This window comes from Hemitrygon akajei, chromosome 6 (assembly GCF_048418815.1).
Source record: "Hemitrygon akajei chromosome 6, sHemAka1.3, whole genome shotgun sequence".
NCBI lineage: Eukaryota > Metazoa > Chordata > Chondrichthyes > Myliobatiformes > Dasyatidae > Hemitrygon > Hemitrygon akajei.
Window position 1 is genome coordinate 90,300,897 of NC_133129.1, and position 17,521 is coordinate 90,318,417.

At 39.5% G+C, this 17,521-nt stretch overlaps 1 protein-coding gene across 6 annotated transcripts in view; it reads right to left on the bottom strand.

Annotated features, from left to right (window-relative positions):
• Nucleotides 1-17,521, bottom strand: part of LOC140729248 (zinc finger CW-type PWWP domain protein 1-like) — a 215,769-nt gene that overhangs the window by 135,945 nt on the left and 62,303 nt on the right. For 4 of the 6 annotated variants that reach the window (XM_073048812.1, XM_073048809.1, XM_073048810.1 and 1 more), the window contains 3 exons: nt 10,302-10,359; nt 9,893-10,023; nt 8,169-8,282 (listed from right to left, as the gene is read on the bottom strand). In XM_073048812.1, coding sequence (XP_072904913.1) covers nt 8,169-8,282; nt 9,893-10,023; nt 10,302-10,359 — 303 coding nt within the window. The remainder of the gene's footprint in view (nt 1-8,168; nt 8,283-9,892; nt 10,024-10,301; nt 10,360-17,521) is intronic. The other 2 variants (XM_073048813.1, XM_073048811.1) reach the window with 1 other exon arrangement.

Consider the following 17,521-nt stretch of genomic DNA (forward strand, 5'->3'; position numbering starts at 1 on the left):
AATTGGTTATAACTCTCACTGCAATGTGTGGGCCTTTAGTTGTTGTATTGCTTATGCAAAAGAGTAAAAAATAGTTTTATATAGTGATAAAGTAATTTAAAGATGTGAAATATCCTGGCATTTGTCAGTCCAAGCTATTCGGCAGGAATAAAAACTCGTCCAGCTTTATCAATAAAAATGAAAGAAAGTTGAATATTGCTAATAACAGTGAAGGTTTCTCCACCTAACTAATAGCACAGTCTCACCAGCAATAGTGAACACTAACAGACTCATCTGCAATCATTCAAATGGCCTTTCTGGTAACATTCAAGGGCCATCCAGGCCTGGCAGTAACAGTGAAGGCCAGGACAGTTTTGGCAACAATGGTGCTGACTCATCTAAATATATCAGTAAAGTGAAACCATATCTAGCAACTATACGTTCCTTTTTAGACTCACAAATAACTGATGATTTGTCCCACCTTTAAGCAGTAACTATGAAGATCAGTTCAGCTTGCTAGTAAAGTATGAAGACCAGTTATGCTTCTGGTCTGACTAGGTGTTATGAGAACTAGATTTAGGTTGAAAGGTTAAAAGCAACAGAGGGGAATCTGAGGGAGAACTTCTTCACTCAGAGGGTAGTGTGAGTGTGGAACAAGCTGGCAGTGGGAAGTGGTGGATGTCAAGTCAATTGTAACATTTAAGAGAAGTTTGGATAGGTTCATGATGAGAGATCTGTGGTCCAGGGCAGGTAGATGTAACTAGGCAGAAGACTGGCTGGCACAAACTAGATGGACGAAAGGGCCTGCTTCTGTGCTGCAGTGCTCTATGACTCTACACAATGTCTGGTTTAACCTCATAAGTAGCTGGAAAGATCACATTAGTCTCAGTCTGACTGGTCCAGCCTCACCTTTGGCAAATCTAACCTTACCTTTAACTTCCCCTTCACCAGCACCAATGAAGCTAAGTTCAGCAGAATTAGGGAATTTGGCCCATCGAGTCTATTCTGCCATTTAATCATGGTTATTCCATATCCCTCTCAGCCCAATCTCCTGGCTTCTCCCTGCATCCCTTCATGCCCTGACTAATCAAGAATCTATCATTCTCTCTGCCTTAAATATACCAAATGATTGGCCTCCACAGCCTCAGCAATGAGTCAGCTTGGCTCAAACAAGGGATAGTTACATCTAAATGTGAACTTTGTTGCTTTTAAGTACCACATGTGCTCAATATAAAACCGGATACCTGTGCGCGGCACTAAGAGTGCTACAGTGTACATTAATATCAAGGTTAGATGAGTTGTAGCTTTCTTCTCCAAGCTGAATTTTCCTGTGATTTAAATACAGAAAGAGTGGAACCTGCTTATAAAAAGGCAGGAAGTTTATTTGGAATCCTAACTAATAATACACTGTTGTTTAAAAACTTTAGTCTAGAGTGAGCAGCATCTATGGCCATGCTCATACTATAAAGATTCATGTTTCTCATCTGTTTGCCTTATGAGTATTCAGTATTTTATGTTGGTAGGAGTAGATATGATAGTAACATGCCTAATTGAATATAACTTTCTCACTGAGGCAGTAGTGGCTGGTGAGGGTCTGCAACTCCACTGGCCCATTCATAATAATTAGCAAAGGATACAGGGATGAAAATTTATTTTAATTAGTCACTGTTCCGGAGTTATGTACAACTTTAAATTCAAAGTTTTTGCTGCAGATAACTTAAAAAAATAATTTCTTTAACTGTGAAACAACAGCATATGTCATTTCACCTATTCTGTCCAATTTTTATTTTCCTTTGTAGAGTATACTTACTTCATCATTTGTATTAATTTTGTGTCTTTAAGGGACCTTCCACCATCCCCCAAATGCCACTGATTTCATTCAAAGTGTGCTTTGTAATTCTGAGGTGAATAACAGCAATTGTCCCAAGTCCATTTCTTCTCCTTCTCCATTGTGAATCACATTGATTTACATGATGCTTTATTGTGTCCATATATTAAGGTACCAGGGGAACATCAACTTGCTGTGCTTATCTGAAGACTCAATGTGTTTTCAAGTGTACAAGACGATAAGCCAGGTCATTGTTAAATCAAGGGAAATGTGATTTTCTATTAGAATACGTGATTTGTCTGTATTTGCATGCAGATGGTGTAACGAGAAAAATAACACAAAACTAACGGATTGCATAGGCAGTGTTATTTATTGTTTCACATGTGGAAACACAAAAAAGTGGTATTTATTTGCTCATTTTACATCCCATTTACTCTTTGTTTCCCTCATTCTCCTTAAACCAACTCCATACACCTATCAACTGCTCAGAAGAAATACATGTTTGTCTTGGGGCTTCTGCCAAGGAATCAACCTTCAGCCTTCAGAACTGTACATGTCAGTTTGGGTGATTTGCCCACTTGTTCATTATCTTTATTAAATTTCACTAAATAATTTCTTCTAACAGACTAACCAGGTTCAGGAAGTCACTAAGCAGGTATGTTGCTCGTAGTAAAGCTCATTCCACCATTTTTTATAATAACTCTATAAGGTGGTGCATTAGAGCATTATACCAAAGTCTTGTGGTTCCCTTTTAAGCACTTCCAAGTTTACAGTTTCCACACCTCTGCCAGACATCCCTTGTGAAAAGGGAAATTTAAATGGCTTCTAATGGAAAACAGAAACCCAACAGTTTTAAACAGTAAACAAACTATGTAATTTAACCTCATTTGTCCTGAGATATTTCCTTCTCATCTATAATTCTATGAAAACTAACAAATAGCTTTGAGGCCTTAACAAAGTGGTACCAGAAGGTTTTAAACAAAGAACAAAACATGAACACGAGACAGCCAACACGGCCAAACTACCTCACCAAATAAAATATCTTCTCCTTTCCTAAATTATAGAAGTATCAAGTTAGCAGAAACAAGTGTTAAAATAACTGGTCTTTATACAAATTTCATCCAATGAGCACTAATTTCAACATTTCAGATAAGCTGCACACCAGCCAACAGTCCACTCTTAAACATCCACTTTAACTACTTTTGAAGATTTGTCTTCACTCCTTGTCATAGACAACCGACGTTTTCTGAGTGTTTCAGACTGGAAAGAAGGGCTGGGTACCATGCTCTTGATGAACTCTGGCCCAACCTGCTCTTTGGTGGTGTGGGTAAAAGGGTCTTGAACCTCCTTACTGGTTGTTTGACATGCGACTGAAAACTGATCAGAAGAACCAGGAACCAGGGCAGTATTAATGTTATGCAGGAGCTCTACTAAAACTGACATTTGATTGGATATTCTGACCAGCCTCTTGGCAAGTTTGCGAGAAAAGCCACTGATCCCTTCTCCCAAGGTTTCTTGCAGCTGCACCAAATCCCCATGTAGGATGTGAAAACCTTCCTGCTGTATCTCCAAGAATTTGGAAGCAAGGTTGTCCCCTACTTCGCCCTCTAACTGATGGCCCTCAAATACAGGATTTCTATGCTGGCCAAACTCCCCAGTACCCCTTGAAAGACTTCTGGAAGTACTTTGTGCTGGACTATCCTGGACATTCTCATCCTCCTTCTCTTCCTCTGGCTGGTATTCTCTCATGGCCACCGCTGTGGCCCATGGATCGGAGTTGCCAGCTGGCATAACGTGGCTATTATCCCCACGAGAAGGCTCCATGGACCCGCTCCCTTTGGTAGTGTCTGACCTGGATGTGGCGATGAAGGAGGGGCTGAGCTGGTTGCTGAATTCTGGGGACGAGAACCATGGAGATATTTCAATATCAGGTATGAAATCTTTGACCCTGTTGCCCTACACACTTAACTAACTAATCTTCATCTCTCAGAAATGAGAATGAAAGAAGAAGCCAAGCAAATACTCTCTTGAAAAAGATTTGATGCCCTGCTGTCTAAGAAATATATAGTTGAATGATTCTCATATTTTCAACAAAATATCTACCACTGTCATGCTCTTCCCCTTCAGTTAGCTTATCTATAACTAAAGGTGTAACTGTAATGCACCACATTATACCTCAAACGTGCTACTAATGAGTGTACCCTTAGTGCACCGGAAGTTTGGTATTCTACCCTTCTTGTTCTTAAGTTTATCATCCATCGTCGGAGACCCCACCACCCAGGACATGCTCTCTTTTCACTGCTGCCATCATGAAGAAGGTACAGGAGCTTCAGGACTCACACAACCAGGTTCAGAACAGTTATTACCCCCCAGCAATCAGGCTCTTGAACAAAAGAAGATAATGTCATTCAACTTCACTTGGCCCATCATTGAAATGTTACCACAACCAATGGACTCATTTTCAAGGACTCTTCATCTCATGTTCTCAATATTTATAGCTTATTTATTTATTACTGTTATTTCTTTCTCTTTTGCCTTTGCACATTTTGTTGTCTTCTGCACTCTGGTCGAACACCAAAGTTGGTGGCATCTTTCATTGATTCTGATATGGTTATTATTCTATGAATTTAATGAGTATGTGTAAGATTCAAAATTAAGATGTGCGTTTCTGACAGGTCCGGGTTAAAGTCAAAGGACAAATGTGATTTAATTATGTCTGGGTTAAAGTCTGTAAACAAGTGTGATCTAATTATGAATGCAGAAGCCTTGACAAAATTAACTGTTTGTGGAATCATTGAAGTCCTGAGATATGGACTATTGTTTTACAGAAACGTGTAAAAAAACAACTCCAAATATGGAATGGGAAAACACTGTGTACCTCCCGAGTCAGGGAGGAGGGGTGGTAAGGAAGAAGGATAAAACCTGCTGCCCTGTAAGGTTCAGGGTTCCCTTCTCTGAGGGGGCCCAGCTCTGCAGAACTGTTAATAAACTTTTGTTTCCTTGAATTTGTCTTGAAGCCATTATTCGGGAGCGTGGCTCGTTTCTGACAGTATGCCCATTAAGAAAATGAATCTTGGGGTTGTATATGGTGGTATTTATGTACTTTTGATAATACATTTATTTTGAACTTTTAAATTTTGTATTAATTTTCAACTTCTATGCCCTGATATGTGCGTGAACAGTTTATCTCAATCCACTCTGTTATAGTGAACTTTCTCCAAACAGGACAAGTCTGAATTCCTCAGTGATTCCTTAAAGGACATAAAGAGAAATGAGTATACTTCACCTGTCCTGAACTGGGAGAGTGACATGTGGTAGTCCCACATCAGGAGAAAGTTAAGAACTAACAAAGCAGAAAGTTGTTGTTCCTTTCCATGCTTTGTGGTGCATAGGGTGGCAACCATGCCACTTCTTTAGCATTTACCTCCTTTTTACGAGGCCAAGTTGCTAGCTCAACACTCAACCCGGCATGGATGGAAAGCATGCAAGAAGCCAGCCAGATTCAAACACGGGACCATTAGCCTCGAAGTCTGGTGCAGATGCCACTATAGCACAGGCCAGCAAAATTACACAGAGTACACGGTAGATAAACATTCTTTCTGTTGACAACAAAGATGGATGCATCTTTATGTCATAATGTCTTACTCTGTCACATAGAGTATAAAAAAGAAAAGCTTGCATTTCCATGGTAACTTCCACCTTCTTGTGAAATTCCATGAGGGTTGTAGCAATGAAATACCTCTGAATTGCAGCAACAAATTTGTGCACAGCAAGTTTTCACAAAGAGCAATGTGATGACTTGTTTTGCTTTGTAATGCTGAGTGGGGAATAAATGGCTAGGATGCCAGGGATATCTCGCCTGTTCTTAGAACATTGAACAGTAGAACAAAGGAACAGGCCCTTCAGCCTGCAACGTCTGTGCTGCGAATTATGTCAAATTAAAACTAATCCTTTCTGCTTGTACATGAGCCAATGCCTTTATTCCCTGCATATTCAGGTGCCTAGCTGAAAATCTGCTTTCACGTCCACCCCAGCAGTCCTTTACAGGCATCTACTATTCTCTGTGTAAAAAAAAACTTTCCCCGCACATCCCCTTTAAACTTTTTCCTTCTGACAAAGCTTTGCCTGTAGCATTCCACATTTCAATTTGTGGGGGGAAAAAATAAGATTCTGCTGTCTGCATTTTATGTCTCATAATTTTATAAACTTCTATCAGGTCTTCCCTCAACCTCTAACCCTTCCAGAGAAAACAATCCAAGTATGTCCAACCTCTTTTTATAGTTTATACCCTCTAATCCAGGCTGCATCCTGGTAAGCCTCCTCTACATGGACTCCATATCCTTCCTGTAACGGGGCAAACAGAACTGTATGCAATGCTTCATTTACGGCCTAACCAAAATTTTATACAACTGCATTGTGACTTTCTAATTCTTATACTCTATGTCTCTAGCGATGAAGGTAAGCCATGGTTTGGACCTCATGATCCCTCTGTAAAAATGAGGACTATTTTCTAAAGTAACACCATGGGACCTTTAACATCCAGTTTAAATCTCATTCAATAAAAGGAAGTACCTCAGTGTAAAGATTATAAAAGCAGAAGTCTGCAATAACTCAAACAGCATTTTCAATTATTCAAAAGAAAAAGGAGGCCTATTGTTTGTTGCCTATTATTACTTCTGTCTTAGATAACTCAGTGTTTTCCTATATGGCGGGTTATGATTTGGTGACATGAAAAAACATTCCTCAGAACAACTACCTGCATTACCCTCAATTGCCCACTTACAGCACTTTCAGAAACAAGTCAACAGTAGACTGGAAGACAACAGCTAAACAAAACATCCAAACATCTTTAATGGTGCTCTAGACTCTGAAGCACTTGCAAGCAGTATCACATGATCAACTACCTTTGGAAAGAAGTGTCACAAAAGTGACAACTTTGCATTACATATGTCAACACGGGTACAGCAAAATAAAGTATCACACAGAATGGCAATATTTATGGCTATCTCACAATTTCTGCTTTAAAATATCCAACACTGGATTCCAGGTCAACAAGCTTAAAAGATTTTTTTTGTGGAAAAGAACATCTGGTTGTACATGAGATAAAGGGAGAAATGGTCAATCAGCTTCTTGCCTCTGCTCAATCAATAAGATAATACTTAACCCTCCATTTTAATTCCACATTCCCATTTGATCCCTACATGCCTGAATTCTTCAAATATCTATTGATCTCAATCTTTAGGATACACAATAAGTGAGTGATCTGCCCCCCCCTTTACAAAGATAGAGCTTTCCTATGAAACCTTAAGCCGAAATGGCGTAAAGCGAAGAACTATTGATTTATACCGGGAAAATTTTCTTAAAAACGAAAATCCTCTTTGTAATGTGAAAACAGGTTACTAATGTAGGTCTTTTGTAAAAACGAAGTGGCATAAAGCAAACTTTCGTAAAGCTGGAGACACCTATATTCACAAGAGATTCTGCAGATGCTGGAACTCCAGCCGGTCCAGAAATGTCTACTGTTCATTCCTCTCCACAGGTACTGTCTGATCTGCTGAGTTCCTCGGGCAATTTGTATGTGTGTTGCTCTTCTATATTCTCAGGACTCAAGGCTTTCATGTATCCTTAAAGGTCTACATGACATAGAGGATATGAGGGACCAGATTTGACTACCAATTATGTCGAGTATTTCAAACAAATCAACTGGAATGCTGCCAACTCCTTATGTCCTTGAGTTAAAAGAGGTAAAAATCCAATAGAATTGCTGTTTCTGATTAATATCTAATATTCTGCTAAAAATTTATATTTTAAGTGAGATAGAAATGAATTCATCTATACAATTGCCACAGTTAAAACAGTGTGCTGAAACTCACATCCGAGGCTCACACATCATCTGTGATCACTTAAGTGTGTAGGAGATGATACCTGGCACTCAGGGAACCGCAAGTCATCAAGAAAATCTGAAACTCATTCTCCCCTACACAGTTGGCTCAGTCAATTGAAATTTTCAAAGCTGAGCTTGGTGGACTTTTTGGTGTTAGGTAAGGGTATTAAAGGACTGGAATCAAGCCAGATAAAGAATCAGAAGGACAATCCGTCATGATTTAATTCAACAGCACAACAGGATTAGGAAGTTGAATAGCCTAGTATTTGTGCCATAAGCTTGCAAGGAAATCAGTTGTTTACACTTGTAAACCATATTCAACTAGGAAAACAGAATACTATTTGACTCTGCATACACACAGCCAAACCCGACCCTGTCCTCACCAAGCATATGCACAGCACTTCACACATACAAGCATCCAAGAATGCCAAAGCTCCACATATTTACATTGCTTAAGTGGAAAAATACCAGGCTCACCTAATGTGGTCTCCTCATCATCATCAATGAATCTGGTGTAGTCGGGAACAATTTTCTTTGGCTGGCCTTTTCGTTTATTCTTTCTTCCTTCCTTTTTAGCTTCACTTGCCTCATCTAAAGGCAAAAGAGTAATTTAAAAAGAGCTACTGCCTTGCAGAAATACTGCTCACAAACAACTCTCCCATATTTGAAACAACAATGTTTTGGTGGTATTTTTTGCAATAATCATTGGAAACAAAAAATATACCTAGCTCAATAATATTCCAGTTTATGACATGCATAAACTGGAATATTGTGACGTGTCTCACAAGTAGTAAGAGTATTCCACGTAACTGATCAACTTTCAAATGCTCCAAAATATTTTAGAAAAATAACATGCCCCCTTTGGCTTATTGAACCTTTACGTGACTCTAAACCGTCCTTCTAAAGTGGTCTAACAACCTACTGAGTTGTTTCTACAATAAGATGGCTCCAAAAAGCCTATGGGGTAGGAGGTCACTAGTTTACTAGGAACACCAGGTACTGAGCCAATATAATTAAGAATTTAATGGTGTTTTTCCTCATTAATACTACCCTGACACAGCTATGATTGTACATGAGTGCGAGTGTTGCCACAGCCACTCTTCCACCAGCTTTCCACATCTAGAATCAGTCAGTAATTAACTACTGAACCTTTTTTAAGCAGGAAGACTAAGATAAGTTACTTTCTCAAAGGGAAGTAGAAAGGGACAGTCAATGCCAGCCTTGCTAATAATGGCAACATGACATGAACCTAGAAATACCAGAGCAACCCTGCCTCCCATTCCACCTCACTGTTCAAGTTTGGCCAGTCATGCCCAAAAGGGCATTGTGTGCTCTTGAATGTCCTGTTGGCAAGACCTCAAATAAAATATCAGTTGGTCTACCATGAACTGAAATTAGGGGCACTGGCTAATTTGTAGCCAGAAATATTCTCCTACAGGCTGTAGCTGAGACAAGGGTAGCTACTAATAGAGAAGCTGTTAGTATTTGAACAAGATCCAAGAGTCACAGAGTCATAGAAGAATACAGCACAGAAACAGGTCCTTCAGCCCAACTAGTCCATGCCAAACTACCTACTCTCATTGACCTGCACCCAGACCATAGCCCTCTATACCCCTACTATCCATGCACCTATCCAAACCGTTTAAACATTGAAATTGAACTTGCATGCACCACCTGTGCTAGCAGCTCATTCCACACATTCTCGACTCTCTGAGCAGAGGTTTCTCCTCATGGTCCTATTAAACTTTTCACCTGTCACCTTTAACCCATGACCTCTGGTTATAGGCCCACCCAAGAATCTGCAAATATTATTGAATTTCTTTAACCAACAAACCAGGACAAACACAATGATCTTTTTCATTATCCTCCATAATCTACTGGAAAGCTCATCATGTGGAGAACCATGCTCAAACAGACCTAACCAATTCTTGTCAACTCCAATAGACAATAGACAGCAGGCGCAGGAGTAGGCCATTTGGCCCTTCTAGCCAGCACCACCATTCACTGTGATCATGGCTGATCATACACAATCAGTACCCCGTTCCTGCCCTCTCCCCATATCCCTTGACCCCGCTATCTATAATGTAACAAACCATTTGTGTGCTTATTAAACACAAGACACCCTGTACATCCCATGTACTCTAGCATCTCTATACCATGTATTGTTTGCTTAATTCATACAGGCTTCATTTATTGCTTACTTATATCGATGATAATTTTATTTTTCCGAGACAATTTGTTAACTTTCTTGTCCTTTGCTCTGGTCTTTACTCTCCGAACTCCCTGCATCTCTATGGAAGGTTCAGTGTTTATAGAGGGTTCGATGTTCTCACTATGTGGAGATAAATACTTCACATGAGCACAAATGAAAATAAGCCAGCAAGTGTTTTACTACATTGAGGGTTATAATTATTACTTTGACAAAAGTTCTTGATGAATGAATGGAGCCGAACTTCAGAAGCTAAACTTAGTATTTGTGTGTTAAACATGCACAACAGACAAACTGCTGATCCTGAATCTTTCTGGGAACCACTTCACATCAATGTTAATACCTGAAATGGTGTAGCGATTATAATTCATTATTTATTACAATGGTATCTGGACACTAACCTGGTAAGGAGCAGCTCGCTGTCCTGAAAGCTTTGCATTTCATGCCTCTTACAACTAGCTGTTATAAAATTAAATAAATTAAAGTCAGTTTCAAAATTCTAGAGGTCTAATTTTAAGACAGGACAAAAGTTTGTATTTATACATTCTTTGATAATAAATGTTCCTTGAATATACTTTGAAAAGCAAAATTAAAAGCAAAACTCAATTGTCATTCAATTTTTCATTCAAATGTAATCTTCCTTACTGATTTTCTCCTCGCCTTTCTTCTGATGAGGGGTTTGACCCCCCCCCCAATGACTGTAAGTCTACAGGTGTAGGTCGCTGTTGTTTCCTGTCAAGTGCCCATTAATCATGTCTGAACGTCAACGACAAAGCCTGATTTTAAATAGTCATAGAACAGTACTGCACGAAAACAGGATCTTCATTCCATCTAGTCCATGCCAAATTGTTATTCTGCACCCACGCCATTGCCCTCCACACCCTTCCCATCCATGTACTTACCCAAATTTCTCTTAAATGTTATAATTGAACCCACATCTACTTCTTCTGCTGGCAGCTTATTCTACACTTGCACCACCCTCTGAGTGAAGACATTCCCACTCATGTCCTCCTTAAACATTTCTCCTTTTACCCTTAACCAATGACCTCTAGTTATAGTCTCACCCAAACTCAGTGGAAAAAGCCTGATTTTACTTACTGTATAATTTTGTATATTTCTATTAAATTTTCCCTCATTCTCTGATGCTCCAGGCAATCAAGTCCTACCTATTCAACCTTTCCCTATAACACAGGTTCTCAAGTACCAGCAATATCCTTGTAAATTTTCTCTGTATTCTGAAATCAGGTCACAGGATCAGCATATAATAGATAAGACATAATTCTGTGTCATGCATTTTATCCCTGAACCCTCATTTAAATCAGATGCTCACCCTCCCTCACAGCAGTTCTTGAAGGGAATAGGAGCTACCACCTAGTCAGCTGATAATGTAGCAGTGTGCTGAAGGAAAACTTCTTGACTTAAGATAAGAATAGGACCGGGGAAGGGATTGAGTGTAGAAAGAACCTGAAGCAAATAGATTCGGGATAGGGAAAACTAGGGTAGAAAAGGATCATGGTTCCATGTATATCCTGGAGGGAAACTACTAACCCTTCTAGCCCTCACAGAAACCTTAATGGCCTGAAGGCAGTTTTTATTAAGAAACATCTGCATCAGGAGTAGCTTGGTAGAAATGGTATGGGAAAAGAGTAAGGTGAATGACTGCATTGAACCACATCAGCCTTGTCGATGAATCAAAATGGTTCATTTTGTAACGTCATAGAACAATTCAGAACAGAAACAAGTCCTTCAGCCCATGTTGTAGTGCCAATGTAGTTAAAAGCCTAAACTAATTCCTTCTGCCAACACAATGTCCAAATCCCTCCATTCTCTGAATGCTCATGCTTATCTAACAGCCTCTTAAACATCTCTATTGTATTTGCCTTCACGTCCATGCAAAGCTCCCAACATTCTGTGTAAAATACTTGCCCTGTAACTTTCCTTTGAACTTAACCCCTCTCTCACTGTAAATGCCTCTAGTGTTAGACATTTTAATACTGGGGAAACAATACCAGCTGACCACACAAACTATGCATATCATTTTCTTTAAAATTTCTATCAGGCCTCCCCTCAGGCTCTGCCACTCTATCAGGGCAGCATCCTGGTAAATCTCTTCTGAACCTTCTCCAAACCCTCCACATCTTTTCTATAATAGGGCAACCCACAAGGTTCTGAACAATCTCAAAGAGATTCAAATTAACTTTTTATATTGTTTTATAAGGATATAATTACAGAATGATTCTAAATGTAGTGGGTCAGAGAAAGAATGGCTCTTGCACCACTCCTATTGCTGTACAACCAGAACCATATGAGGACATGTTTAATGAAGGAAAGCTCTATTAAACTCAGATACTGTATATTGACTGTGTTATGTCTGGAGCTCCCACAGGGCTGCTGACCTGATGCTTTATGATTTCTGGGCCCATTTGCTAAACACCAAATTTGCTTGAGTTTGTTTGTTTTGCATATAAGAGCATCCTCTAGTGGTATACTCCCTTATTGCACACCGAGAAATGCTGATAAATTTCACCCCAGGAGAGAGGAAGACTTTTTACCCTAAATCAATGCTCATCCAAACGGATTCATAGATGTTAATTCTTGCAGAGGGTGATGACTCTCTGTGACTCTCTACCCAGGATGATTGTGGAGGCTAGATCATTTAAAGACATTAAGGATTGAGGAATTGGGGGCAATGGGGAACTGGGATAAAAGAGAGAATGAGGAAGTTCTCAGTCAGATCAGTCATGATTATGTTAAATGGCAGGGAAAGTTTGAGGGGCTGGGTCACCGACTGCTGCTCCAGTCTCACCTATTAGTCCTGTGCTTTGCTGAACCATACAGGCTCTGAAATTCCCTCTGGATCTATCCTCAGCATATTTCTTAGCTGTTTGTTAGCCAACTGTGCTATGATTACAACACACCATATGATATTAGATGCATACACTGAACACACTCAGCCTTGTCACACCATTAACCCTCTTGCGCACTCCACTTTGTCTCAGTTTTAACATTTCAATTTTCCATGTCAAGTTTTCTAAGGCCTTGTTCCTTTCCTACTTCTGAGACTTCTAGAATTCTTATGTTCTTCCATTCTTGGCATCTTGGCACATTACCTTAGCCCTAAGTTTGGTAATTCCACCCTAAAACTCTATGTTCCGTTCATCAAGGCAGCATCCATCATCTAGGTCATGCCTTGTTCTCATTGCTACCATCAGGAAGGAGGTACAGAAGCCTGAAGGCGCACACTCAATGATTCAGAAACAGCTTCTTCCTCTCTGTCATCCAATTTCTGAATGGGCAGTGAGCCCAGGAACACGACCTCACCACTTTTTTATTTCTGTTTTTGCACCACTTCTTTATTAAACTATTTCAAATATACAAAAGGTACATATATATATGTATGTGTGTGTGTGTGTGATATAGACACACACATATACATATAAAAATAAAGCAGATTCTGAGTTTCTAATGTCTGACGATGAAGCTATTTGCCTAGGTAATTCCTTTTAGCAGCTGTTCACAGGTTTTGCTGAGCTGTATACTTGGTGAGCCAGTAGTCTCTCAGCATTGAGAAAATTTTACAATTTATATTTCATAGATTCAAACTACACAAACTCAAACTTTCCAACAACTCTTTTCTGTCAAGCTTTTGCCCAACCTCTACATCTGTCATAACATCCTGCTCTGCTTCACAATATTTCCTGTACCTAACAGTGCCATCTGCAGACTAGAATATAAAAACCTCGTCACTCATCCAAGTTATCAACGTATATTGTGAAAAACTGAAGCACCAGAATAGATCCCTGGGAAGTATCAGTTGTCACATCCTGCCCAGCTTAGATATCATATTCAGAAGTTTGCTACAGAAGATTTAAGGTTCAAATTCCCTGGTACCACTCACTATACACGGAAATTACACACTTAAATCGGCTTCTCACCCAACTAGTCTATGTCAGTGTTCATTATTTATGCACAGAAAATTCTTACATTTACCCACTTTGTTCATAAATCCTTTGCCTCCATTCACTTCTCCGTTCTAACTTTGAATGCTAGTGCTGTTTTCTAATCTGGAAGTAATTCCACAGCTTCATATGTAAACTTCTTTTGTTCTCTTTTTCACATCTCTTGACTTATCCAATGTTTTATGTCTAAACCAGCAGGCTTTTGTTTACCCACCTATTTTTTAAATAACTTCCACCATATTCTTTGTAATCTCATTTATTTAATTAAAATAAAGACCAGTCATTCTGAAATGTCAATCTCTGGCTTTGTTTTGTCATACCAAGCACCATTTTATTAATTCTGTTTTGTAATCTAAAAATATCCTTTTTAACAACCCATCATTGCAGTCAAAGTCGTATTAAAATTTTGGATAGATTCAATGTCTTTTACACTTTAAGGACAAAATTCAAAGTTCCATTTGTTTTTCGTAATATATTCTTACTTATCTAGTACTGTCATTAACCCGCAAGTGTCTCTATTCATTAGAAGCACTGGGTTTACTGCCACTCAGACTATAGTTGTGCTGTATTATTAACCACAAACTGATGCTGAGTTGTATTTTCAAATATTTAGCCCATCCCCCTTTCTTTTTTACAGTTTTTCTGGGTCATTTCCTATCTTGGCATCAACTGTACATTTCAACATCATGCTCTCTAAATCATTAATCAAAATTGGCTTCAGAATTGCACCATGTGAGACACTACTTCCAGTCATTCGGAGCAGCCTGACCTTGGCTCCATCTCTATACTCTCCCTAACTCACAACCTCTACCATCAGAAAAATTACAGGCAGTAAGCAGGTGAAACAATCCTACTATTCCATGTCACACTATACATGTATATTATTAAATTGTCATTTAATTACATACATGTAACATACAGTATATAACCATATAATGTACATAGAAACAAGACATTTCTCTAAACCAGGATGTAAAGCACATAACACACAATAACTTATGAAGATAAGGATAAAATCTACAGATAAATCATGCATAGGTAACAAATGAAAATGCATAAATTAAATATTGTAAGGTACAGAACAAATTAACCAGTGACACTTTGAAGCCAATGCAACAGGGAGCTCAGAAGCCTAATGGACAGAGGGAAGAAACTGTTTCCCATCCTGACCGGTTTTTTATGCATCGGAGTCTCCTGCCTGATGGTAGAAGTCAAAGAGGATGCTAGATGGATGGGTGTGATTCTTGATAATACTAAGGGCCCTAAGTATGCAGCACTCCTGATAAATGTTCCCAATGAATAGTAGGAACCCCTATAATCCTCTTGGCTGTTCTCACAATCCTTTATAGTTACTTTTGGTCTGATGCTCTGCTGCTCCCATACCAGTTGCAGATGCAGCTAGTCAGGACGGTCTCAATGGTGCTTCTGTAAAAATCAGTTAAGATGGGGGAAGAGAGTCTCACTTGCCCAAATCTCCTTAGGAAGTGGAGGCGCTGCTATGCTTTCTTGTTCAGGGAAGATGAATTTAAGGGACCAGGTAAGGTCATCACTCTGACTCATAATATTTGTTTAGAGATACAGCACAGTTACAGGCCCTTCCAGCCCAAAGAACACGCGTCACCCATGTGTCTAATTAACCTCCTAACCTTTACTTGTGGAATGTGGGAGCAAACATATGCATTGACAGGGAGAACATACAAACTCCTTACAAACAGTAGTAGAAATTGAACCGGGTCACTGGTGCTATAATAGCATCACACCTTTGTTGTTACTGGGTCTAAATCCTGGAATCGTTAGGAATTCTTTTGTCAGAAGGACTGCAACGGTTTATGAAGATAGACCATCACCAGCTCTCAAGGGAATCAGGGACACATAAGAAATGCTGGTTTTGTAAGTATTAATCACATCCTGAGAAACTATTTTTAAAATATATGCATAGTTAGTTGTTTTGTGAGAAACACAGCAGCCAATCTGTACACAAGATATCCCATAAGTAGCAAAGTTACATTGATCCAATCAACAGTTCTTTTTGTGGTACTGGATGATGAATATTCACCATCATTATCATTATTTGTATTTATTTTATTTCTTACATCCAAGGTAGTAAAAATCTTTATGTTGCACCTCTGTCGCAATGTATAAGCAATAAAGAGAGGAAAGGTGGGAAGACATTGCCCAATAGTATACTATAATAGTATACGTAATTGTTTTGTACACATATATGTACAGTCAGATACATAATCAGATCAATATGTATTGATAAATCCGATGGCCTGGTGAAAGAAGCTGTCCTGGAGCCTGTTGCTATGATAACGTTTGCCAGACGGTAGCAGCTGAAACAGTTTTAGGATTGCAGTGGCTGCAGTCCCTGATGATTGTCTGGGCCCTTTTTACACACCTCATGTACCGTGTTGTATGATGTGTACAATCATGGTCCCATGACCATGATTGGTCTCGGCAAATTTTTCTACAGAAGTACTTTGCCATTGCCTTCTTCCGGGCAGTGTCTTTATAAGATGGCTGAGCCCATCCCCAGCCATTATCAATACTCTTCAGAGATTGTCTGCCTGGCGTCAGTGGTTGCACCAGTTGTTCATACGACCATCAAGCCCCTGCTCCCCATGGTTTTACATGACACCGATTCAATGGGAGGGGAGGGGTTGCATCACCTTGCCCAAGTATGACCAAGAGGGAAAGAGCATCTTACACCCCGTCACTTACACTGATAAAGATTAGTCAAGTCATTGAAAAAATCAGAATAGCTGCCTTTTACAGGATCTCTTATGTCCACTGAAGAGAAGAGCAAGCTTCTGTTTGATATCTTCTCTTGGTAGGTCAGCACTGGATCTTCCCTCTAAAGTTTCCCACTACCTTCTTGTCTCAGAGGCAAGCATGTTTGATTTCATTAGGACCAATCCACCACACAAGGACACAAAAAAATAAAAGTGAGAGTAGACCACCTGGCCCCTCCTCTGCCCTACTATTCAAGCTCATCTCAGTTAATCTTCTCCAGGCCTTCTCTGTGCCAGATCCTTATAGCCTTTGGCATACTGATCTTTCAAATATTTATCTACTTGTAATGTCCACTTGTAATGATCGGGCCTTCACAACTCTCAGGGGCAGAAAGTTCCAGAGATTCAGCACTTGCTGTGAAAATAAATTTCCGTGCATCTTGCATGGCTGTACCTTATCTTGAAGCTATGTCCACTTGCTCTACAATCTCCAAGAAGGGGACATAGTAATCGCAACCTGGAATTTCAAAAGTGAGGAGAGAATGACCATTGAGGCAACATGGACCAAGGGTGACATCATGGAAATCTGGTAACATGAGATTACTGGACATCGAGTCAGACACTCATCTCATACTGAGATGGCTGTAGTTATTTGGAAGTTAGTCATTCCAGCACCAGGATATCACTGCAGGAGTTCTTCAGGGCATAACTCCCAATGTTTTCATCAATGATGGTCTTCCTATTGTGGGGATGTTTGCTCATAATTGCTCTATATTCAACTCCATTTACAAATCATGCTGCAAGATTAAGGCAATGTTCTGGCATAGAATAATGTGAAACAAATATTAGTGCTAGAAAGTGCCAGTTAAAAACCATGTCTGGCAAAAGATGGCCTGACCATGGAGGTTAGGTTTCCACAACATCAACATC